The sequence below is a fragment of the Melozone crissalis genome, unplaced genomic scaffold (genome assembly GCF_028551555.1).
Source record: "Melozone crissalis strain CALT ecotype California unplaced genomic scaffold, PUWL_Pcris_2 ptg000027l_1, whole genome shotgun sequence".
Lineage (NCBI taxonomy): Eukaryota > Metazoa > Chordata > Aves > Passeriformes > Passerellidae > Melozone > Melozone crissalis.
The window spans coordinates 19,346,063-19,373,292 of record NW_026535805.1 but is presented as its reverse complement, the minus strand read 5'-3'; the positions used below and the strand labels follow the sequence as shown (position 1 = coordinate 19,373,292).

The 27,230-nt window shown below is 38.8% G+C and overlaps 1 protein-coding gene across 5 annotated transcripts in view; it reads right to left on the bottom strand.

Annotated features, from left to right (window-relative positions):
• MAP3K4 (mitogen-activated protein kinase kinase kinase 4) overlaps positions 1 to 21,571 on the bottom strand; it is a 62,761-nt gene extending 41,190 nt beyond the window's left edge. For all 5 annotated transcript variants that reach the window (XM_054279458.1, XM_054279460.1, XM_054279459.1 and 2 more), the window contains exons 1-4: positions 21,418 to 21,571; positions 8,414 to 8,604; positions 4,716 to 6,097; positions 735 to 977 (exon numbers count right to left, since the gene is read on the bottom strand). In XM_054279458.1, coding sequence (XP_054135433.1) covers positions 735 to 977; positions 4,716 to 6,097; positions 8,414 to 8,604; positions 21,418 to 21,494 — 1,893 coding nt within the window. In that variant the 5' untranslated portion in view covers positions 21,495 to 21,571. The remainder of the gene's footprint in view (positions 1 to 734; positions 978 to 4,715; positions 6,098 to 8,413; positions 8,605 to 21,417) is intronic.
• Positions 21,572 to 27,230: the final 5,659 nt, after the last annotated feature.

The following is a 27,230-nucleotide window of genomic DNA, read 5'->3' as shown; positions in this document are numbered from 1 at the left end:
GATCATAATCAGTATTTAGATGTTTACTCCTGGGGATCATCTGATAAAACCCCATTTTGGTTATGCTTGCCAGGATGTAGGGATATCAGATGAATTTAGTAGGTCCTAGACTATAGCTTGAAAACTGGCATTGATCTAAACAGCCTTCATGGTACATGACCAGTCTCCAGAAAATAAATCCTTATACAATACTCTCAACCCGTGACAAGACTGACAGTCTTGGGTCACCACCCACAGAAAATAATACACTAGGCTGGGGAAGATTTTTTTTTATTTCATTTTTCTTCTCAATTAACTTACACTATGTGACTACTGCATGTTAGCAGATGTCTTCATATTCACAAGAGAAAAAATCAAATCAAAGAAAAAAGAGAAATATAGACCCTTAAAACTAATTATATTGCCTAAGAAACCCAAACAGAGGAAGATGTGCTAGAGAAGATTATATAGCTTATAATGCAAATGGAAGCAATAGCATCTATTTCTGTTGGCTAATAATATTTTGAATCACTGGTTTCAATATGGAAGCCTAAATCACAGAGCTGTACATGACTAGCTATTTATTATGCAAAAAGCAGATGTCCATATGAAATACAAGACTATTTACAAAGTTATTACATAATTATACCTTGTAATTTCTTACAATAATCCTCTTTAAACTGACACCATATCATAATGAAATGACAAAATATTTCAAACAGGAAATATATATTAAAAAAGAAATTGAAGCAAACCTGTTTAATACTCAAAAGAGATGGTTCCCCAGCAGGTCTTTGTTCCAACCTCAGCTTCAGACATTCATGGATAACATTGAGCAGGACCCGGCAGAGAACCAAGAATGCCGGTTCAAAAGATGGCAAGTCCATGGATTTCAACTCCTCCCATGATACAGCACTGCACTTTTGCTCGCAACAAGGTGGGAAATTTAGTAACTGCACATAATCTGAACACAACATGGGATCTGGAAATTCTGAAAACTGTAACAAAAAATAGGTATCATGAAAAGGAAACTTAAAAAGTCTTTAGGATTTTGGATTTGTTTAAAATAGCATGCACAGAAGTATGTTTTTAAAAAGTCTATTAGCTGGCAAGTCAACCACACAAGTTTCAAGTTTACATCACTGGGAGATTTTTATGTTAACTTTTTTTAAGGATCATCAGGCTCAGGAAAAACAACTATGGACCCTTTGGAATGAACAAAACCACTTTATGTTTCTGTTATGACATTATCTAGAGAAACAAGTGTACGCTAAGCTACATCAGGCACTTAACCTCATTCCTTTTCAAATACACAATGCACATATTAACATAAAAAACTCCACATTGTAAATGAATGCAATATTCAAAAAAATGTCACTAGCTAAACTAAGCCAAAGTACTGAAAAAGTAACTTTTGAATTTAGGTAGCTTTTAAATTTAAACTGTTTAAAAAAGGAAGATGAAATATAGACATCAAGCTGGTTTGTTCTTTTGGGGATTTTTGTTTGTTTTTTTTTTAATATTATACCTATTTTTCATTTAAATTAGGATTCCATTTAAATAAAATTACTTTTCTAATTAGAAATTTGAAATTAAATAAACATCCTAGAAATCTAAGCTATATACCTTGCGATAACATTCTAAGCAAGGCTGTACATGGAGGTACTCTGGGGTTTAATTTAGAAAGAAAAGTGGGACTGCAGAATGTGTAGGTCCTAAAGATAGCAACAACTAGTCATCATTTAAGGATAAGATTTGTTTCAGATTAGGTTTGTTTTCTTCTTATTCCCATTTCTCAGCTGCTAACTATGACATCTGAATATCCTTCATTCATACAGTAGACATAACTAGCATTTTCTAGGTTTTTCTTCAGCCAAATTTAAATAACATCACTCCATAAGGGAGAAAAACATTACCAGTAATTAGATTAAGACAATGATAAATGATAAAACTACTGCCTAGAAAGTTTAAAAAACCTTTTAAGCTCATAATCTAGCAGAAAATTAAAACACATATTTACAAACATATCTTCTTAAATTGAATATTAATGGCTTCTTATTACTCTCTTTAAAAGGAACATATAGCACCAGAATAGCATCAGAGCTAAAGATTTTTATACAAGAAGTTTTCATTAACAAACAGATCATGAAAATACTACACTTCCACAGTACAAAGAAAACCCTTAAGAAATAGAATCCTCATGGTGATGCACATATAGTTTAGGGAAATTCTGTTCCTATAAAAATATTAAAGAACTAGTCTATGAGCAAGAATTACACAGCCAAATTGAATAAATTTGCAATATTCCCTTCTAGCATCAAGGATAACAGTAAATGACATTAGGGCTTAATACTAGACACCTAAATTTTTATTGTTCAATCTAACTGATCTTAATCTTCTGCAGGCCCAATCTGAAATATTTCAAATACTTTTTATAAAAACCTCAAGAAAAACTCTAAGCCATTTATTGAGAGTGTACAAAAAACCATACTCCAAATTGCGGCCAGTTGAATAAACATCAAACAGGGTACACAAGCTTAAATACATTCTATTAAAATAATATCTGATCTCATATGCTAAGTTAGAAATAGTATCCATCTTCACCAAGAATGAAATTGTACAACTTCTATAGAGAATGGACTCTATAACGCCTAGAGCCCTGTTGAAGTATCAGAGCCTACAGAGGAATCAAACATGTTTTAGAAAACATTAAGACCAGGAATATGTATAAAGATTTACACATATTAAGGATGAAATGAGCATTAAAATGTATACAGTGGAAGAATCCAGAAAGCACATTTTAGATGTGTTTTAGACACTGTTTAAGCAACAACAGAAACAAAAGTATGTCCAGAGACTTAGAAGTATACACATAAACACAGAGTCAAGTAACAGAAACTATAAAGATTAACAGAATACTAATAACTGTCTGCATACAAATACCAAACTGAACTGCACTAAAAAAAAGACACTACATTCAAAGTTCTGTCAGATGCAAAAACCAAGCAACTGAAACCCATCTCTTCCATTTTAGTATAAAGTCATCATTTGCTGCAGTAAGTACCTCAATTCTGACAGAGTTGTTTGTGGCTTTTTTCTGGTAACGTCCTTCAAATGTTGGTGCAGGAAAGAAGTTGACAATTTATATTTAACATACACCTTCACTAAAAATCATTACTTAAAAGAGATTAAATAATTACTGAAAATGAACATTCAAAGTAATTACAAGGGTAGAGAAGGGAGAAAAGATTAACCTTACATCTTATACAAGTCATCCAACACTACATTACGAGAAAGTCTAATTCTCTGAAGGTGCAGCAAAAACTCTAGCTACCTAATCTTTCACTAACTTGTTTTAAAAACCCTTATGCAGTCAAAACTTTTGAGGTATTTAGCAGCTCCAAAAATATATTCAAAGTCCATTTTCAATACCCCCATATTATGTCTTGTTTACTTTGGTTTTTTTAAATTTATTTCAACCTATATATATATTAAGCTGAACTTTCTAAGTGTATGTGGTTTCGGGGTGCTTTTGGTTACTCTAACAAGATACCTGCAAGTTTTGCTTAGGCACTTGAGTCTAAGGAAATGTTCACGCATTTCTAATGCAAATTTTCTAAAACACAAGCTGAAACCAATTAAAGAATAAATAAAATTTCAACTAATAGCTTAATTTCTACAGTAATATCGACACTAGTAACAGTACAAATAAAAACCTTTCAAAATTAAATAGCTTTATATTTATAAATTTATTCATCCTAAAAAAATAACTTCTAAGGGAGATCAGCAATTCTTAGTCCTTTTGCAAATGTGACAGTCAACATTAAGAGATCTGCAACATTTTGAAGACCACATATGATATCCATTTCAGAATGGGCATGTCGGCTAAGACATGCCTTTGTCCAGAATTCTCAGAATTTTGCCCAGAATTCTCAGTGCCACTTTACCAAGGAGATCAAGTAATCCTTACTACCAATTTTCCTAGCATAAAAATACCTACAAATTAGATAACAGTTTATATTAAGAAACAATACTCTGCATTGACAGAATTAGTGACCACATCTTACAATATGAAACTACTGTACTTCACTTACTGCTTAATTCCTACATTGGTTTTATTAACTCAGTCATTCTTAATTAAGAATATAAAATTACCCAAAAAAAAAAAGTAATTTAGTTGAAAGCCCGCTAAAGAATGCAACACTAACATGACTTGTTTTCACAGATTTCAAGGTTGAGTCCATTCATTTATCCCACCTCTCCTCAAGCACAACGTGCCATCACAGTACTTCATTTGTGTAGACAAGAAAAACCATCAAAAAAAAAAAACTACAGTGACATTTTTACATTTTTATAAAGAATGTCTTGCAGAAAAACATCCAGTCTTGAAGACAAGAAAAATTACCACCTCCATAGCTGATTTTTCTCAAATTCAACTGTTGTGCCTGATTTTCCACAGTGATTTTTCTGACTTGTTGATTTAGACATTAAAAAATATAATGAACAAAAATGTTATCACAAAAATGTCATTTCAATTATGAACAATAACACAAATTCAGTCAAACGACAGATTCATTTCCATGGAACGAAAACTGAGCTCATAATCATAATATATATTGTTTTTCAAAAACCAATTAAGCAACCAAAATGTTGATAAGATCCCAATTCCTACATTTTCAGTTAGGAACAACACAGCAAGGAGGTGCTCCTGTAATCCATTTACACCAGTAACCTACCTCCAGCTGGTGATCCCTCCTTACTAACGCCATACGGGCCCTTTGCAATGAGCCATGCATTAGCTTGTGCAGTCTTAAAATCAGTTTCCTCAACCCCATTTGCTTCAGTGCTTTATCAACAAACGGCCTGTAAATAGAGGTCAAACAGTGTTGGCTGCAGCTTCCCTCAGTGCTGCATTCTGGAATAACCCAGGAAGTAGAGTCATCCTCAGATTCAAGCCTATCAAGCCTCCTTGAAAAATGGTCCTGAAAGTCAAAATTTGGTTTATTAGTAAAATTGTTCTTGATGGCTTGTCTGAGTTCCTCAACATTCTCCTCAGAGATTTGTTCTTCACCATCACTCTCTTCTGTGCATGTTCCTGAGGACTCCTTTACTTCTACTTCCCTATCAATGTCTTCATCATCTGGATCATTGTCCTTAGACAGTCGAGGAGAAGGAATTTCAAACACTGGCCAGCCAATGTCAGACAGATTTTTGATGCCCAATACAGTCCCCATAATCCTTAGTTTCTGGTTTAAGTCTTTTGTAATATTTAACCATAGACAGAGTGCCTGCACCCTGTCTTGGAAGTCCTTTGCAGCATACTTTTCGTAGTCCTTTTGAAGAGCCTGCAGAGATGGATAAAGTGCTTCTATGTACTCCAGCAGCTCCATTATTCGCTTTACCTGCTCAAATGAGACCCGCTGCCGATGGAGGTGTTCATGGTAACTCGAGTAACCCAAAGCACTAGTTCCATGTGTTGATTTGCAAACTCCTTCTCCTGAAGTACCATTGAGACTGGCTCCGTTTTTTACAGAGGAAAAGTTTCCATAGTCCACTTTGAAGGTGAGGATTTCATTGATGATATCGGGGATAGCTTGACGGGCTGCATAGAGATAGAGGTCTTGGTCATTAATGCTCCGGCCAGCATGCCAAGCTTGCAGCTCCAGCCAGATCAGCTCATTGGATCGGTTCAACCAGACAGAGGAGGTGTTTTCCTGTCCCCTCTGCTCCCTGTCCTTTTTCTTTGAGACTGAGGTAAGTTTTAACAAAAGCCGGAGGGTTTCAAAGAATTTTAACCGGTCTGCCGGGCAGTCAGTCCTAGAAGTCTGGCGCGTAGTTCTGGGTATTGGCATGGGCACTGAGACTGGAAGCTTAGCATGGCTACAGCCAAGGCTGAGGTAAGGCTTATTGAGATCAACATCTGGAATTGTTTTTTTTGGCAGAGAGCCACCAACTGAGTCTAACATAAATGAGCACTGCACATTTTTCTTGTGATCTCGTTCTGTTGTCCTTAGGGCATCTCTGATCTTTTTCCCTTGCTTATAGCTGTGCTCTTCCACATTCTCAATGGTTTTCCCATTGTCTTTATGCAAAGACTGAGATGGCACACTCATCTTTTCTGTAAGCAAAGAAAAAACAATGTGACCACAGCAACAACAACAAGCATATTTCAGTTCAGTTCCCAATCATTTTTCTTAGGTTGAGCATAAAAATGTTTAATATCACTAAAAAACAGGGATGGATAGAAGTAAAATGTAGTCTTATTATTAGAAGTTACCACTACTATACCCTAAACCAAGGGATTTTTTCTTTTTCTGTTGCTTTACCATTTTTTGCAGAAAGGACCTCAGGAAATTCTCATCTTGAGTATCCCAATGACCATGGTGTGACAGAAATTAAACAACCAAGTACCAGAAGTAAAAGTAAGCCAAGCTCCTAATTCCCAAAATTCTTTCAGTTATCTAAATAAAGATACCTTAAATCTTACCTATAAACACCTAAAAAGTTATTTCAAACTTATTTTTATAATAATTAGTTACATCCAACCAACCTCTGACAGACTTCTCTTACTGAAGTAAAGCCATTCAAGCTCAGTAAGAGCATATGCATACACATTCATGGTCAACAAACTACTCCACAAGGTTTTGGGGTGGCTTTTTTTTCCTCCTCATAACAGAAAATAACTGTTCTGAAGTGGTACACATAGGCAAAGTTAAAAAAAAAAAAACACAACCATGAACTTTCCAGAAAATTATACTTTACACAACACTATCCAATTAACCAGGGAAAAAAACCTCAAACATATTTTAAGATACTCATGATAACAAAGAAAAGGATATTATCATGCCAGAAGTAAGAATCATTCCCCTCACAAATACAAAGACCTTGCTCCAAAAACTCTAAATCTATAAGCAAGGATAAACAATAACTCCTCCTTTCTCATAAAGGTATCAAACTTCCACGTGTGCTCAGAAGCAAAAGGTTAACAATGAAATATAATACATTATATTTCTTTAGTATCACAATGTCTCTGTTTAGAAATTAACTATTTTTTAAAACACGTAATGAAAATAGAAGAACAAAAAAATCACCAAAAGCAAGAAAAGTTTACATGGTGACTATATACAGGGATAAATAGAGTTAATGTTGCAACAGAATTTTACTGACTTTTAAATGTGCCTTTTAGTGAAGTTAAAGGGGCTTAATAATTCTAATGCCTACAGTTAACCGGCAACAGTAACAGGATTTTTCTGTATTTTCATAAAAGGAAGAGGTATTTTGGTGAATGCTCTCTTCAGTGATGTTATTTGGAGGGTGCATGAAGTGAAAGGGAAATAGAAAATTTGGAAAATGTTTGTGTTGGCACTTCTTTTATTACGAACTTGCATTCCACAGCCCTACGCAACCAAAGAATTTACTATATTCCCTTATTCACCCCAAACAATTCACCTTTTTCTTCCCTATATTTTACCTCAAAAATGTTACCCTTGCTATACACTCTAATATTTCCTTGTTTCATGTGAAGCAATTTAAAAAATTGCTTCCAAAACATTAACTAGCAATAGTCAAGCTGCCATAACTCTGGCAAATAATTGTTTGACATAGTTTGTTATTTGTTTAAAAATATATTGAACAAACAACAAAACAAACCCACAAAAATCTAGTTGTATTCTGTATGAAAACATTGAACATACAATCTTAAATGGCTTTTTTGCACCTATGCAATTTCAGAAACAACAAAAAAAATCATTTTAAGCTAAAAGGTTTTATTATGTGTACCATTACCTAGCAACATTAGGGGAAAAACGCATATCAAGTATGGGTTTTCCCCCAGTATCTCCTTATACTAAAGCATCAGAAGCAAGCAGAAGTAACTACACTTTAAGTGATTCACTGACATTAAAGAGTAAAGAATAATCACTAAAAAATGTATTTTGCAATAAACAGCCTGTGAAGTGGTTCAGAACAGGAAAAGTGAGAGAAAAGCAGCTACACCATTACTATAATCACAGAATCGCAGAAAAAAGTGATTAAAAATACTTCTGAAAGTAATTTTTTCCAACTTTCTCCTCAAAATTGGGTTTATTTCAAAACTAGTTTAGCCTGCTCATAATTTTACCCAGTTCCGTTTTAGAAATCTCCAAAGACAGAGACCTCACAAGCCAACAATCCCTCTAGTAAATGTCATTGTTTAAGCACTCTCATAGCAAAAATTTTTTTCTAATACCTAAGAGCCTTCCCTTGTTGCAATTCACGACAGCTGCCTTGTGTTCTCTCACTGTACCTCAGCATCCAGCTCCACCTTCTGTATACATGTATATAACCAGCTCCACCTTCTGTATAAGTGTATATATCCAGCTCCACCTTCTGTATAAGTGCACCTCCACCAGGTAACAAGAGGTATTTTAGGGAAGATCCAAGGCACCACACCTACCTTTCAAAGTGGAGCGGCCAGCAGGTCTGCTGACATTATTTTTCTGATGCTTTGTTGACATACGCTTCATCTGGCGGGGTGTGCTGGGGGGAGAAGCGCCATAGAAAGTGTCAGCACTTGCTTCATCTGATAATTCCTCAGGGTCAGATTCAGAGATCTTGGAAGTAGCATCTCCTGATTTGCACTCTTTCCTGCAGAGAACAAGATAAACCTTTACAATCAAGATAAAGACATTTTACTTGCAATATCTGCTTAAAAAGCTATTTCATCTAAAAATCACAACCACAGTCAACCTTCTCTATTTTATGGTCACATCCATGTATACTTAGCCCAGTTTTTTTCATATCCCTAAGGATAAGTTTCCAGTCAAATAAATAATAGGCAACATACAAAGAGGATGGTATAGGCAGTGTCACTAGAAGAACACAATGTAAAAATATACATATATGTATCTCTTCCTGAAAAGACTTGTGGCAAGCCTAAACTAAGAGATGCAGTAAATAAACAAAGGTTCAAACACACAAAGATAATGCAGGACATTCAATATAATCAATAGCAGGGACAACAGCAGAGATCTTCTCTTCCATCCTCCACCCTCTAAACCCCTCATATCACAAAGGCAACTTCTAAAATCACTCTCCCACCCTTCACAAAACTTTTATCTAGCATAGGAGATCTGAAAGTATTTTTCATAGATTTTAACATCAAGAATACCATTAAGATCATAAATAAGTACTATCATTCCCCAGTGGTGCCATACATGGAATTCTCTTGCTTAAACACATATCAGGGAGAACACCACACACCATTTTCGGAGCAAAAAAAAGAAACTCTTTGCCTGTATTTCCTCACTTATTTCTGAAGCAGGTGTGCAAATAACAACTCTACAGAACTCTCAGTAACTCTTGACTCTAGTAAAAGACACTGAGGCAAAGAAATAGTCAATCTAAATCAGTGCAAGATAGCATCAGTATCTGATAACTTCAATTTCATTCAAATCACAAATTACATTTTACTTGCTACTATTTTAGGGGCAGACAAGGAATGTTACTCATAACTCTAGTGAAATGAGTCTGAGTTACTGCAGCAAGAAGTATGTCAGAATATTGACAGCTAGTAGAACACAGTAAGGCTAAAAAAACAAAAACAAAACACAAATACTCTTCTTTTTCTTGGTCTTTAGCTATAAACAGAAATAAATACCTTAGCATGCAGAACAGTTATGTTCTCTACAAAGCCACAGAAACACTTAGTGCATGAACTGTTCTCACTCTACTACTTCAGCTTTGATAAGGCAGCAGGCAAGTTTACCAATTTCTGCCGATAAACTTTACTGGTTACCCAATCAAAATTACCCAGGTGGTATCACAGCACCACCTGGAGTCCCAGGAGTGCCCTACCATGTGGACATGGTGACAACCACACAAAATCACCAATGCTTTTAGTCTGGTTTCCTTGCCTTGGGACATCATGCTGCTGCTGTGTCTCAGCAATGTGATTCAATCAATCCCCACTGTCCAAATATAAAAAATAAGTCTTACAATGGTTCCTACAGATCTTGTGAAAATAGGTGGATGAGTAGGAGAAATGGATCTTGAGCTGGGAAAGCAGAATTCAAGTTTACATCTTTTGGGACACCAGAAAAGCTTTACTTCTGAGAATGTTTGCAAACACTCCTACTGCAAAACAGGCAGAGAACACCCCTCTGATCTTGCCAAAGACAAATCAACCACAAGAGACTAAACCACATAAAACAGAAGTCATTAGTCCCAGCACTTCTGGAGCCATTTATTTTTTCAGTGATCTCACTGGCCTGGCAAGGCACAGGGTGGAGTGCTGATGCTCTTGCAGAGTCTGGCAGAACAGATCCTGCAAGCACTCACGTTAGGTGTCCAAGGCAGTTTTAAACTAGGACAAGTTACCTCATTAGGGGAGACCAGTGAAAACACTGTTTTTCTTCTGTTTATAAGTAAGCAACCTCTTTGAAAAACTTAATGATCAAAACCTCTCCACCAAGCCAAACTAAGTGATCTTTAAAGAACTTCAGGTTATTTTGGTCTCTATCTCTGGAGGCACTTGGAAGATCTGCAGATAGGGCCCTTACAGGACATGGTTTATTGGTGGACTTCAACACGTTACTTTACAGTCAGACTCAATCTCAGAGGTCTTTATCAACCTAAATGATTCTATAATTCTACCTTGTTTGTTTCTGGCTATGTCTGATGAGAGAGCATGAGTGCCAGAAGTGTCCCAATTACCCTCCAACCTCACACCTGAACTACAAATACACCTATACAGCAGCATCCAGTATGACTTACTTAACATCCAACCATTTTTGCTGGGTAATTCAGTAAGATGTTCTTTGATAAGAAGCACAGCAGACATCACAAAACATGCAGCACTTGAAATCATATCACAAAACCAGCAATCATGCTCTCGTTCGTAACAACAGATGCAGTCTTGTTAGCAGCTGGTGAGATGATCTAACCAAAGCTGACTGCTCTGCTTAGAGAGAGAAAGGCACAGGTTGCAAAGCAAGTTTTAAAAATCCAGCATACTCAGTTTAGAGTGCAAAGCCTATACCTCAACTCAGACCTCAAATCAGCGTCAACACAATGAACCAGTTTCATCAGTGCAAACCTTATGGTAAAACAATGGACCAAACATACAGGGTCTGAGCTAAAGCAGCTACATCAGCTTTGACATGCTAGGATCAATTTTCCTAATCCACACAACACCAGACATGCACGATCTTCATCAGCAACATTAGTACTGAAATCAGTTATGGTTTTACAGATTACTGACACAGCATTGGCAATGTTTGTGTGTTATTTACCATCATGAACAAACCATAGACTAATTAAACCTGCCAATCTCTAAAACACAGTGCTGGCAAACCTGAATCAGATTATAGTGTTGGTTATGAGACAGAATTGTTGGTTCCTAAATACTGTTGCAACCAGGGTTGAGAAACATTAATCAAGGCTAATTTCTTCTTAGCTACCAAGATATGCAGGTTTTCTCCCCCACAGCCAGTGAGAACCATCCAAATCTCAATCAGGCTTACACACAAAGTGAAAGCCAGAAATGTGACAAATGCAGTTACTATTTGCCAATAGCAGCCTAAACCAAATCCCTACTAGGAAAAATAGAAGTGTGTAATTTTCATATTCTATTCACAGGTTCCCAGTCTCAATTTTCATGAGAAAAATGCTTCTTGGAAATTTACCATTGGAATATAAGAAAGACTGTAGCCAGGATGCATAAATCACAAATATTGTAAAAGTTCTAAGAGCAGTATGGTAATAACAACAGCCAAAGCAAAACACCTTGACAGCTCTGAAATGCACCGAAAAACCCCAACAAACTGAGAATGTTTCCAAAAGTAACTATTGTATGTTATAACAGGGTGCATTTCAAGCAGAAGCTGAAATGACAGAATGCATAATTTCTTTAATTTGCACTTCTGGATGACAACAGGATTTGTTGGGGTTTTTTTTTTTGCTAAGTAAGTGATGGCAATGTACCTACAAATCCAGATCAGTCATGAAAATCAAGATAATTCTTGTAGATTTTCAAAGGCCTGCAAACAAATATAGGAAGGGGGGATAGAAATTAAGGCATGAAATTTGAAGCAGCAGGGCAGGAAAAAAAAAGTCTCGTAACCACCACTACTGATAAAGGCCACAATCTTTGGAAAAATACATTCATTTATCACTAAAAAAAATCAGCAAATTAAAAGACCACTGACGATCACAGGGGAACGTTACAATAATTAGGCTGAAGTAGGAGGAATAAGATTTTTAACCAGCACAAAATTTTGCAGTTTCCTGAAATATCATGCAAACTTGCAAACTTTGTAACAGCCATTAACGAGAGATCATCCTAAAATCTGTGACAGCTATATGGGGAAAAAAAACATCTTTTTACTCTTCCCTTCTATCACCTACCCTCGTCATAAGCATGAGTTCAAATACATGAGGCACTTGGATAATGAACTCAGGTTCAGCCATTGCTCATCATCCCACAGGCAGGCTCAAAGCCTGCTGGGGATCAGAGCAGCAGAGGTCAATGGCCTGGACTACAAGCACAGGGCAGTAAGTTTGAGTTCTGCAGTTACAGAACTCAGTTTTCATACAGAAAACTGCAATATCTTTTGGGTCCAGCCCCAAATTACCAAGTACCAGCTCTTGACATTCAGTGGCTTTGTTTTAAAAGCAAAGTATCTGTTTTTCAAATATATACTCCTTAACTCAGATTCAGCTGGATAATTAATGCAGGAAGACAAAGCTACATTAGTCTGTTCTTAGTAAAGCATGTTCCCAGTCAGCAAAAGCAGCAGAAAACACAGGCACTACACACTGCCAAACACATCTTGTTAAGGTAGCTCTCCCTAAATGTAGTTGCAACCAGTCTATTTCAAACAGTATTCTGACACGAACTGTCATCACCCAACAGCTGCTGGTAATACAAAAAAGCCTACACAATTTTTAGGTACCCACCTTTGCACCTGTTAAAACAGAAAAACTCTGAAGTATTCAGTCAGCGCTGCTAAACACCACACACAACAAAACTGGAATCAGAAGCTCCAGTTTCTTTGGGGCAGTACTAGGTTTCATTTTGTTGCAGAAGAGAATGTAATGTTAGTCCTGGACCTACAGCTCAAGGAAGGGACTTCACTAAACAATCAGTAGCACCTTGGGTATCAAAGACTGAGGATTAAACAACCTAATCAGGAAAACAAGATGGAAAATCCTGAAGTTCTGCTACAGTACGGGACAGCTACCTGGTGTAAACACATAGTGTTACATTCCAACGTTAGGAAACATCTTGCACCACTGTATTTTAACCACTTTTTAAAAATTATGTTCTGAAGGAAGCTGTAAACTCAAATAAATGGACATGGTTCTGACAGGTTGCCGAACTGAAAGCAGAAGCAACTAAAAATCCAGCTTTGGATAAGGCATTTTCAAAGATCTGCTGCACGTGTGAATTCAAAAATGAAGTGTTTGATGCTACTGCATTTACAATAAACTGCCCTAAGTGCAGCGAATGGAAATCTTCAGTACAAGGCAAGGAAAAGATCTTGTTGGGTTTTTTTTAATTACATTTTTTATTACAGCACAGCAGGAATTTGCATACAGTATGTACAAATGAAGCTGTATTTTTTTGCTATACACACCCTGTTTAAGACTGGCACAGCGCTTACAGGAAGGATATTTCAAATTATGTTTTAAAGAAGATACAGTACCAGCATAAAAATTTCAGTTTTAATAAATATTTTAATTCAAATTCAGCTGTACATAGCTACATTTTTTTTCTCCCAGAGGAATCAAGGGAAAGCAGGATATGTGATCATTTATCTCTGCAGCCTAGGAACGAACAACCACCATAGTGGGGGGAAAAAGCTGATACCTGGACGGGAATAAAGGAGAGCAAAACATTTATTTATAACAGATAGTAATTTTACCATTTACTCCTGACACAAAATGCAAAAAAGCACTTGCATCTTTCATCTAGTATGTCTACATATGCAAATCCTATAGAATCTAAGTTTGCATTAAAACAGCTTACAGCAGAGATACTTGTAAAAAAGGAAGCAATATTCAAAAAACTTTTATCAAGTATGAAACGTAAAGCTATTCACACAACTTTTTACAGCGAAGACCCTCAGAAACTACCAACACTACAGGCATGGTAAGATGACATGATAAAAAGGGGAACCTGCTCCAGTGCACCTTTTGCTTCCCAGGTTGCACATCCCTGCCCCTTTTGCCGTCCCTTCTGCACAGAAGCCAACAATCATGTGACAATCGCCAACCTGGCAGTGAACAAACCCATTGGTTTTTTGGTGCACCATTTACCTGTCAGATGAATTCCCACAGGCAAAAACTCCACAGCCACGCGACAGCCAAGCTCCTCCACTACATCCTTCCTGAGGCATTCACCCTGGCATTCTCTTGTAGAGACACCAGGGTGAAGAAAGCAACCTGCTGAGTGTTAAGTGAAAAGGTGCCCTCAGTCACTCTCTTCTGGCTGCACATGAAGCAATTTTACATGACTGTCTGTCCTTTCTGCTTTCCAGACACTTTGTCAGAAGTCACCAGCACTCCAGATGCACAGGTATAACCTAAAGCACCAACCCTGGCTCTTCACTGGTGCTGACAAAACAATCCAGCTTAGCTGGAGCACCTTTGTTAGCAGGATTTTTCCAACTTCAGCCACTTTAATTTTGATTAGGCAGCTAAATGTACTTAATGTCACATTAGCAAGTTCCATGTGGCAGGCATTCCTCGTCGAGGGAAGGCAAGAGAGGGATGTTAGGAGATGAGAACAGTCATTTTTAGCTGAGTTAGCTGCAAAACCAATGCATATTTTTACTTGCAGCAACAATAAAAGCAAAATACTTGGGCAGGAAAATGCTTAAAGTGATACTGGTGTAACCATCAAGAACTGGTTGATTACATAATTCCAGTAGCTTTCTTATAAATTAACATATGAACAAGGGAGTGTGAGCATAGGAATAACGACAGAACCACTACAACTTCATTAGTGAATTGTCAGGGTGTAACAGAAACCCTTGAAAAGCCCTGCTTTGTGCTCGATTTACACCTTGTTTCTCTTAGAAAACTAACCTGTAGCAGGGCTGCACAAATGAGGGCACTCAAGGCTGCTATGAAACCTGTGCCACCCACTGCCTACTACAGGTGTACACTACAATAGCCCAGCTAGCAGTTAAGAACCAAGTACAATAAATTCCACATCAACTAAGGAAGCAACATAAAGCAAGTATTTCAGCTGCAACACAAACAGTGGTTTGGAGTGAGACTTCACTGTGAGAAAACCACCATAGTTTCTCCAGAAACCACTAAGGACAAAATAAAAGCCATTACTTGGGAAAAACTATTACACAGCTTTGAGCTAAACAGTTAAACTGTAATTGATTCCCAGCAACAACTTTTCCTCCTTGGTAACTCTCAATTAAGCTGTTTAATTAGAATGGAAGGACCCAGCAAATGTGAACACACTTCATTTCTACAGTAGACCTCAAGCACACATTTGACTGGGCATCACAAATTTCCTTAGAGCACTAACGTACTTACTAGCAAATTTTAGTTTAACAGAAAAATTTTAACAGAATGTTCACCTTCTCAAGATCTGGAAGCCACCAGAGTCAGTTCTGCAAATTACTACTACTTTGGCACTCTTCCCAAAATTCTCCTATAGTCCTGGGCAGAAGCTTCTATATGTGCTTACCATATTTACAACAGAATGACAGTGTAACAGAAAAATCTAACCAAAGTTATTGAAAGAGTGGTTAGGTATTGAGGCACCTTTTGGCTGATTAGAACAACATGGTAAACCTCAAAAGAAGAAATTGTCAAACATTGATTCAAGAATAAATTAAGCACAATGCAAAGTAGGATTCATCATATCTTTTTATAGCAAGTAGTGATAAGCACTACTGAGACAAATTTAAATGATTTAAGGAAGTAATTTTTCTTCTGCAAGTTATACCAACTAGAAATAAGGATAAAAAATTAATAAAATAGAGCTCTCATAAAAGTTTTGGCAGTTCTTCGTGTTCTCATCTCAGGAAAAAATACTCAGAACTTTCAGTTCTTTTTTACCAGCAAATTTGAAAACAGAGAAAGCTTAACTAATTTTTCCATCTTGGATTTTTATTATAAGTTTTCATACAAATTTGAACCATGATGTAACAGCATTTACAGTACATTCATTTCTGAGCTTGCCCCCAATAGATTATTTGATTAAAACTATGCCATATTTTATTTCAAAAGTAAAAATGTCTATTTAATTCTACCCTTGCTCTATAATGTGCAATAAAATGTGAAAGTGTTGATGGGTTTGTTAGGTTTCCACATCCACATTTAAGCCTGCCAAGTGGGGCTGCAAATGGATTAAAGGTTAGAACTGCAGAAACAAGAGCTAAGAGAGCTTTACCCAGCCCAGTTAGCACCCAGCTCTCTTCATTTAACTACTGATGTTAAAATATTCGTTGATTCCAGACCCCATGCTTCTCCTTTAGTGCTGTTTTTTCAACCTCAACTATATGCTAGCTCATATTTGGGAATTTGAACTGATTTTTTTAAAGTAAGAATCTCTGAAATATGCTTTCCTCACTAATGATGTTTGAGCTCTACATAGTACAGTATTAATCCAAAGGGTAGGTGCTGCAATTAAGCTCTTGGCACCTGCACAGATCAGATCTCAAGGTCTCAAGCCACACACCAATGCAGTAAAGTACACTTAATTAAGAACTATTTATGAAAAATCTGTACTAACACACCTGCATGGCTTTTCTGGAAAACTTAAGCTACACCAAGAACAGTTACATACTACTGAGAAAAGAGTGTTAGGTTGCTAGGTTCAACTATAAATATATAATATATAAAAGTGATAAATTGGGAATTGCACAGACCTGTGATAAAAGATAAAAAGAACTGTAACAGCCATTCTCCCCCCATTCTCCCACACACACTCTACTCTTCTGGCAGAAAGTTCCATTCCCAGATAAGAAAAAGCTAACAACTTGTTATGATCCTAAAGTTTCAGTTCATCATTTAGACAAAGGCAAAGTCTACAAGAACCCTGAAGGTGAAGCATTGGAAGTTAAATAGGTTTTCAATGGAAGCTGCTCTCTGAGCACAGCATGCTGGAATTCTTGTCTGTGAGGTTTGGAAAATCCATGCAATGCAATGGGACTTCAGTCCTCTGCACTGTTTGGAGCATCCCAAAAACTCAGTGGTCACACCCACGGAGAGCTCGACAGCGGGGCCAAGAAGTCATCGAGGCATGAGTAACTGTGGCCTTGTTATCACTTACTGAATGGATGCTCTACAGCCAAAATGGTCAAAACTCTTCCAAATACTGCTCTCAGGAAAAGCAACAGCAAGTAAATCAGCAGCACAAGCAAGCCAAGGGCACAATAAACCACACATTTACACCACATTAGAGAGCAACACATGATACTCAGTACCACTAAATATCAGCAGAACACAGACAGAACAGAACTAATGTCCTCCTTCTACCCCAAGACTGCAGGAGACATTCATCAGCACAATAGTTACATCCTATCTTGTCTGGCTCCAGAATAAACCTGATTGGGTTTCATGACAAATTAATGTGACTTTACACACAGGGTTCTTGGACTGGACACAAGTGAGCATTAGTAACACTCAAATTCAGATGTTAAAGACAAAGATTCTCATTTGGCTTTACGTTTGCAGTAAGCCAAGAGTGAACATGGCACCCTTGTCAACTCTTTAAATAAATAAGCTTCTAAGTTATTTTTTAAAATTCAAAAATTATTTCGTTAATAAATTACAGACTAAATATAACATCAGTGCAATCAATATCAGAGAAGAATAAAACTGAAGGAAAGTAACAGTTTTGCAAACATAAACGTTGTACGTGACAGCAAATCCAACCACACAACTGATAAAACAAGCTGAGACTCCTGTGCTGACAGAGGTCAACACACTATTGACTAGCAGTTGCTACTATGAAAAATTGTCTGCTAAATGTATTTTGGATGCAGTTGAAAAGAATGGTTTGGATATAATTTAAGAAATGTGGTTGTCATGGAAGTCAAATCCTTATAAACCTCTAAAAATCCCAATTAGCTCCCTGAAGTGAGAATTACTGCATATCCCTTATGCTTTCCTTGAAATTCAGTAGATTTGTTTTCATCACCACACAGTTTGCATTCCACAAAGGTCAATATCAGTAGCTTACATAATAGTAAAACCAACCTTGACACAGACAGCACTAATTAACAGACATAAAAACAGCCCAAGCAGCCACACAACACAGACTAATCCTTACTGCTACAAATGCCAAAGACATCTCAACCAGCACTTCATGTGTGTTTGTGCGTAGGTGGAGCAATCAGTCATTCATTCCAGTCCTGCACATGTAAACAAGAAAATGCAATACATATAGAACAGAGATTACATCTCACCTCATTTAAATGCATGGGGGGAATAAAAGCTATGGCAAAGCTCTATATACTTAAATCATTTTTCCCACTGAAGCTATGATCTTAAGTTAATAAAATAAACTCTTTCACTGCTCATACACTATCAGCCATACAGATAGTCTGGCAAGCAGGAAAACATGTTGAGCACAATTCATAACATAACCTCAGGCTTCCCCCAAACCACAGATGCTGCAGACTGACAGCCCCAATTCATTGTCATCCTGGAGACAACAAATCTGACAGACAGACTACTGACAAGTTCCCCAGCAAGGAGGAAGCCTCCACATAATTCACAATTCTGTCCCACTTTATTCACAGCCTTGGTCCTTCCTTCACCCCTTGCACTGGAGAAAAGAGGGTACAAGCAATCAGGGCACAAGTCAGGTTAGCCCTATGGCTCTTCATGCCTTTGCAGTGCCCCCAAACAAAGGGCAAAGTCCCAACATGGGACATGCTTAAGGCATCATTTTTCTCTACCGTGGATTTCGTGCCAGAAAATTCTTGGAAAAGCCTAAAACTTGGCTTGGGAAATTTAACGCCAATGGGTAATAATCAAGAAGCACCAAAGGCATCTGTTTTTATTAGCATTCTAAATTATTTAAGTGGAAACATTTTAGCTTGAAAACTTTCCATTTGTTTTAAGGATTGATACTTAAATGTGAATTCCTCACTAAACCTTTCAGTAGTATCTTTTCACTTATCCATAACCACTGCATGCTATCCAGGGTCAAAGTGCAATTCTACCTCAAAATCAACATCTGCTCATAGCTTCCCTGAGCATTTTTCACTTTAGAGCTGTCTCCCCTCTCTCCTCCCCAAAGTGTGTTTCAAGAAAGAAAGGAAGACCTGGGAAAAAGTGTGGTTTTGGAGAGGGATTCACAATCAAAACATAAATTTTATGTTTGCCTTCAGTTTACAAAACTTACCATTGCATTTATACTCTAACAAGAGAGAGAATCCTCACACAAATACAAGCAGATTTCTCACACCAAGCAGTCTCAAAACAACAAATCAATAAGTTTTGTTTATCAAACAAATGTAGGTGTATTGCTAATTCAGAATGACTGAATACTTCTCCACCAGAACTAAAGTTAACTTAAAGAGAATGCATTATAGCAATGCACTTTGATACTAGCCAGAACTCTTTATTATAAGAACACATTCACACTGTACAAAAAGGATTTAAAGTGATCTGCCATGAAATGGATTTCAAATGCCCAAGCCTGTTCAAAATAAACTGATTTCAACAAGATTCTGACCTCGCAGCCCCAAGAAAATAAACATCTAATAATGTTTCCAAAATGTAAATCAGAAGCAATCATGTTTGAAAAAGCTTCAGACACTATACTTGCACTACATTAAAGCAAAAGCAAGTGCTGCATAAAGCCAGAGAGGCAGGTGTGAACTCGGGACACAAAGTACACACAGAAGTGAATCACAGTGGATGCAGTACATGCACTACCCCACACAAATTAAGGCTGCCTAATTGTTTTGAGACATCCCCTTCCCACCCACCAGCTCACTCCGAAATAGCTAATTCAATTTTCATTTGCTGGGTAAAGTTGTCACCACATTGTCCACACCCACATCCGACTCATATAAACTGTCCTGTAATAAGCAGAATCCAGCAGAGGTCAGAAATGGCCCTGCACAGGAAATGCCTGGGTGTTTTCCATTCAGGCTCTGCAGATTACTCTTCTACGTGAAGACAGCCCAGGTCTAGGGTCATGCTCTTGTACAAACTTTATTTTAAATCATTTTCTGCTTAACCTGCAGAATTAGTCATTGAAGAGTCCTTTGAAAAGGAACTGAAAAGCTTACTAATTCAGTCGCCCTGCAGCATCTGTATTTCATAATATTTCTGTTAAATCTTACAAACTTTATATATATTCTGATTTTGGCATTTTCGTGAGACAAAAACAAATCATTAATGCACATTAAAAAAGGCATTGTTCAACCCCATAGCCTTGACCCACACAGGAGCACATCACAACTTCCCTTTTATTCCATCAGTACAAAACAGCAGCTCACAATACTCAAGAACTGTCTCAGCAACACTACAGCAGATATTTTGCGCAGCACACCTGGAACACAATGCACCTTACAATCCTAATTGATCATACAAGCGTTTTAAAAACGTTTCCTGAATGCCTCCTAGCGAGAAGTGAAGTGCATCAACAGGATGTTACTTAAAAATGAGAAATAACTGCCACGGCATTAATAACTTGGACTTATGCAACACTTCTGCAGCCAGCTGGAAACACTAAACCATAAAGTAATTTGCACCCCCATCTCTCAGCAGGGCACAGATGGAGACTTGCAAAAAGCCAATCCGCAGGTCAACACATTCAGAAGGTGACAGCAGTTGCAGAAAGCTTTGAGGCATCACAACACTTCTTTGTGAGCGCTTTCTCTTTTTTTTTTTTTTCCTAACTCTCTCGTCTTACAACTATCGATTGCAGCCTTGCCAGCAGCGATACTCCATGACCCCGCTATTTTACCGGCACGCCAGCGAGAAGCCGATTTTCATCCCGGCTGCCATAAACACGAGACAGCCTTGCAAGAGGGCAGCGCTTTTACGGCTGCAGTTCACAAGTCAAGGAGCGCGGGTCACGCTCGGTCAGCGCCCCGCGGGCTCCAGCTGCCGCTCCCCCGCCGCTCCGCAGCCTCCGGCCCGACCCCGGCACCGGGCGGGCAGTGCCCCGGCACACCCGCCTGCACCGCTGCGGGGCTGGGGGCGAAGGAAACGATTTGCTTTTAAATGCAAAGCGCCCACAAAACACTGCCTTACCCACCGCAGCCACTAGAGATTTCTTATCGAGCACCGTCTCGCTCCGTGGGCGCTCTGCAGAAGCGCTGAAGCAGCAGCAGCTGCAGCCGCAGGTTCTGCAGCGCGGAGGGGCCGGAGGCACAGCGTGCACCCCCGGCCCGGCGCTCGCACCCCCGCCCGCCACCGCTCCCTGCACGGAGCTCGCCCCGAGAGCCACCGCTGCCCACTGACCTCCCCGGCGGCGACGGCGGCGGCTCCTCCATGGCGGCAGCGGCGGCGGCACAAACCAGCGCGGCGGCCTCTCTCATGCATGCACCGGCATGGCGGCGGCCCCCGGTGCGCGGCGCGGGGGCGCAGCGAGGAGCGGGAGCAGCGGGAGGAGGGGAGCGGGTCCCTACCCGGCTGCAGGAGCGCGGCCGCGCAGAGCCGCCCGCGCGGCCGCCATCTTGGGAACAGCCTCCGAGGGCAGCGGCGCCGGCAGCATCGCTACGGCGCGCCAGGAGGGACCGGCCGCGCCAGAGGCGCCCGCTCCGCCGCGGCCGGGCTGGGGGCGGCTCCCGGTGCGGGTTTCCTCCTCTCGGCCGCGGGGTCGGGACGGGCTGTGGGACAGCGGCGCTTACCTCCGGCACCGTGGAAATTACATGCCCGCACTTCCCCGCAAGGGGCCGCGGTCATCCCGAGGCGGGGCGGTGACAGGGGCGCGGCGGGAGCTGCCGCCCCCTCCGTGCCCCGGCGGCGGAGCCGTCAGGCGCTGCCTGCGGGCGCCACGGTCCCTACCGCTGCTCGCTCCCACACCGCCGGCACATAGAGAGAAAAGAACAATATTAGCGCTGAGGGGAAGATGGTTTCCCTCAGCAGGTGCCCGCTCCCCGCAGCCGTGCTCGCCCCAAGTGCGGTGCTTGCGGAGGCTGGAGCGACCGCGGCCGGACCCAAGGGGCTGGAGGGCTGAGACACCCCTGAGGTCCCCTTCGGGGGCGTGCGTGGAAGAATAACCTTCTGTCTTTTACGCTCTACTGCTGGCAGAGTAGCTTGTTTGAATTTATGAACCTGGACTTTTTAAATCCTCCAGCAGCGCTGGTTATCAGCCTCGGACAGAGAACTGGAGCCACGTTATCCAGCTGGAAATACAGGGAGGAAAATGTGATTTCCTAATCTGTAGGTTGGCTGGAATACCAATATCGATATTAACTCCTGTCAAAGGCAGAAAAGTTCCACGGGTCGTTTAATTGCTGGAATCGACTCTCAAGGGAGCCTCACCTTCTGTGTTACGGGACTGGAAGCACAGCAACAAACCCTGCCATCAGTAATGTGTACACCAAGCACATGCATTATTTCTGATGGGTGAAATTTGAGCTTGGAGTAGAATCAGTTCTACATTCTGCATTTTTGCACCCATTCTTTCACTAGCTATACAAGAAATTTGCACCTTTCTAGTCTGGTACCAAAATTCAGTTGCAAAGTTACTATTTATGAAATAAAGTTGTCCACCTGTCTGTCGAAGTTTAGGAAGCAAATTCAACAGTCCCTTTAAAATAAAAGAATTTTTTTTAAGCTGAAATGCAGGATATACTTCTACTGTATCATGTTAATATCATCTTAATACTATCTACTATTTATCTTAATGAATGCATGCTTTAAAATGCAGGACCAGATAAATATCATTATGCAGGAAGCCACTTAGACTCTTTTCCATAGGTCAAGAAAGATACCCAAATCACCATGACCCTGATGATCATGATGTTGAAACATCAAGACATTCAGCATTTAGGTCAAGAATTAGTAGTTAAGATACCTCATGTAATGGAAAAATGCAATATTTAGCATGTTAAAGACTTTTACTGAAGTACCTGAGTAAAAAACCATAAAGCAGTTCCAATGGCAGATACACAAAATACATTCCCACTAATCTGTCATGGTGAACAAAACTTAGAAATCATAGCTGAAGGTCAAAAATTCTGAGGTGCTAACATAATAAATTAGTTGTCATCTCCATAAAAAGCATGCATTATCCAAAGTAAAGCTGCTTACTCCACAGTATGCATGTGTTTATTGTATAATCACAAATAACAAAGAGTCAATGTTACAGATTAAATTTGAACATTCTTTTCAGTTAGGGATCATTGTCTCACACCATCTCTGCATCTGTTTGCAGGGCAGAGATGTATTTAGCAATCCTGGCAAAATGTTTCAGCTTCTTTGCTTCTTTTATCAAAACCATCAATGCAGTGGTCTGTTAGAAGCACAGAGTTTTCATTAAATCTGATTTTGCCATAGATGGGATGGTGTGGAAGTGGAGACATCCCAAGGGCCCTTGGCAAAGGGAGAAATGGATACTGACCACTGCCACTACTTTCTGTACATATTAAGATACTTTACTGGAGTAAACAGGGGTTCACTGCAATCTCTCAAACAAAATGATCCAGAAAAGTCTTCCCTGTTCCCATTTTCCCCTTTCCCTTTAGGGCAACCCAGCATATTGCATTGCATCCCATTCTTGTGGCATATCCCAGAAAATATCCTAGAACTACAGATACTGGCCAGGCAAAGCAAGGGTGTAAATTTGATACAGAGATGCATCTTTATCTGCAGTTGAGCATAGTGAGCAACATAGTTCCTGGCATCAAGGAGAAGATTGTGAGAGAAGAAGTTTATGAATGGCCATACCGAGAACTTGGGAAGAAATTAAGAGATGCAGGAATATTTGGAAGTGATAGTACAGGAAACAACAGGTGACATAAGAATCTTAGAGCCTATATACAGATAACATTTGGCAAAGAAAAAATTTCAAGGCAATACAGAGGTCTTAAAAAATTGGTATGCAAAAAAAAAATTAATTATTTTTGCTTCTTTTAAGGAATATCATATTTCAAAGACTTCCTGACTGCCAGTTTCTGAGTCTAAACATGTCGATATTTCATAGGTGCATGGAAACTGATAAATTTCACTTTTACTCTGGTTCTACTACCGGAACAGAAGAAGGCACAAAGTTAAAATATACATCACAGTAAGTAGCATCTGTCTGTAAGAAAATAGAGTTAAAATATTAGGTATGGATTTTATTGGCTGATGTGGCAAAATCATGACTCCAAAATTCCAGGTTAAAAAAACAAACCAGGAAACAAGTAACTGTCAAAATAGACAAACTTATTTCTGTTTAAATTCTGTTTTCAGAAGTTTTAGAATTAATTTTTTTCTTTTTTTTCATAAAACATCTGGCTTTATAATTTAACAGATGTGACAATTGCTTAGGAATTGTATTTTATTCTAGCAGCATGCCTTTTATTACAGTAGCAGTCCTAGAACTTGCAATAGAAATTTGACATGGCAATAGCATCCTAATAACAATAATAGGTCTTTGAAATAGCATTTTGAAATTTCTACTGCAACTACCCTTGAAATTTCTATCAATTTCTCGGGCATATATTCTGTTGTTCCTTCCTCCTCAAGTCATCACAGGTATCAGGCACAATTGTACATGCAGCTGTGCTTTTGCCATCTGCCATTTCTCCAGGTGTTTTCTATATACAAAAAGTCCTAATGAAGACAAACAAATATTTGGTCCATGTAGGTAAATAAATATGTTTTTAAAATATATTTAAAAATTTTTCTCCTGGTACCTGTCACAGGGCAAAACTTCCAAACTTTTTTTTTCACGTTATGAATGTTGCACAGAATAAGGCACAACTTGATTTTGGGTTTTCTTAAGTCAGTAAACGAAATCTAGTAATCAGATTTTTCTTCACTGTGTGAACTGCATGCAAAAAAAGAACAAATTCTTGACAAAACTAGCTTTGTACAATTCGTTTTTCCTTCAAATAAGTTATTTATTTTAATTCTAATAAAAGCTATTTAAAAGTAAAAGCTAATTTAATCAGACATTAGAAAACAGCCTGCTAGGTATAGTTAGTCTAGATTTAGTAAAATGTGCTGAAGACAGAATATTTATTTTTTCTTGGTCATAGATTAGAAATGCTCTTCTGCAATGCAATGAAGAGTAAAACATGAGCAATACCTGTATTTAATATCTAGAACACGACCTGACACCATTTCTTATGCAGATATTGCAACTTGCATCTCCAGAGTCCAAATAAAACACCAAGATGTGTTTCTACCTGGGCATATGCAGGCTCCATCTAGTCTCGTTGTTCTCACAGAAGATCAGGTTGGGGCTGGCATTGAAAGAAACAGAACTCACTTTTCAGTGTTATCTAACCTGAGCTTTGCTGCAGTTGATTTGAAGTGTGAAGCTGACAGAAATTAAGGAGTCCCCCTGTATATAGCCCTGTTCAATCACCCGTTACTGCTGTGATTCATTCACTTGGGAAGCTGGCATGGGAGCTGCCAAGGCTTGTTCAGCAGCATGGTTTAACACCGGGCTGTAACAGGAGCCAGCTAACTTGACGGAGGTGGAATATTTCTGTCTGAGCTCTGTCATCTCACAGGCTGCATGTCAGATTGCACAGGGCTCAATACCTTTAATTCACCACTATTAAAGGAGAATTTGTTAGTAAGAGTACCATGAGGTCAGAGACATTCCTGTGATTATTGTTTTATCACTTCAACTGGGCATTATTTTTATGTACTTCCTGTCCTAAAAAGCAACTCTATATAGCACTGCCTCTGCCTTATTAAAATGGCATGACCCATATGAGAGAAGTATAAAATCCAGTTGTGCTTAAAGCTGTATGCTTTTACTGTGCAAAGCTGGTCTCTGGGCTCAGTGTCTGTAAAGCTGGGCATAGCTAAATCCACTGGCTGCTCTTCAAAAGCACTGGACTTAGAAATTATCTGAAACTGAAAATGTTGACACGTGTATAGCAGTCTGGCCACAGCAGTTTATATCTTCACAATAACTGATTTTGGACCTGTGAAAATCAGCTGCACTGAATTCAGTGCTACTTGAACTTGACTGTCAACAACAGAGTAAGCTTGCTTGAAGCTATCTTGGCTCCTGCTAAATCATATTTTAATTCTTTCCCTGGCTATATAATAGACACACTCAGTGATCAGCCATGGGACATTTATAAACAAGACCAAATGCTTGTCTGCATTTGTGTTCACTGCATTAATTTTGTGTTCAAAGAAGCTCCAGTGAAAAGCTGGGGCCAATTCTTTGAAATCCTATTTGTAGGCCCAGAGCATATCCATCTGTCTTCTGTGTGTGCCTGACAGTGCAATTCGATGCATTGTTGCATGCAACTCTTGCAACTTTTCAAGCATCTTGCAACTTTGACTAATTGATTATACCAAATTTTATAAAGTGACTCTTCTTATTTTCATCAGCCCAGAAAGCACCAAAAATAGTTCCAGACTATATCTTTTTAAAATATCTGGTTGTGCAGCTGAGATTCTATGTCTGCCTTACAGCAGCTGCATTATCCCAGCAGAAAACAGCTGTGAGATTTGTATCAAACTTCCCTCTCTAGGAAGACAGAAGCTGTCTCCTCCTTCTCACAGCTCTCTCTGATTACTCTTTCTGTGAGAGTAATCACAGAAAAGCAGTGTAGCTGGCATTTTCCTTTACCCCAGCAGGTCCTGGCAGTTGTATCAGCTGGACAGAGTTATAAACAGCCATGAGAAAATTTTAATCTTCATTAAATGTTAATCCCTGCAAACACTTACATACACATCAGTTCACTTATATAATAGGCATGCTGAAATCAGTGGGACAACCCTGGGAGAACAGTTACTCATACATACAAATGTTTATAGGTTTCATTTCCTCCTTTTGCTCTGAATCATCTGGAATAATGTCTTCCCCACAACTTCACAAGGTGAGTTTTGTGATATAATCCTGTTGATGGCTCAGTTCTGGTGAACATCAATAGGAATTATTTGCTGCAAAGCCCTCCTAACTGAAACATAGTAAAATAGTATCTTAATCTACAACTCCCTGTTGTGGCCCATTCTGCAGTGCCTCAGGTTTTATTTTTTCATTTCTGTCAATTTCATTACTTCAAAAAAGCTGTTCTCTCATTGTTAACATAACTATTTTCATCCTACTAAACACTTACACAGCCCTATAGTACAAAACACTATAAAGA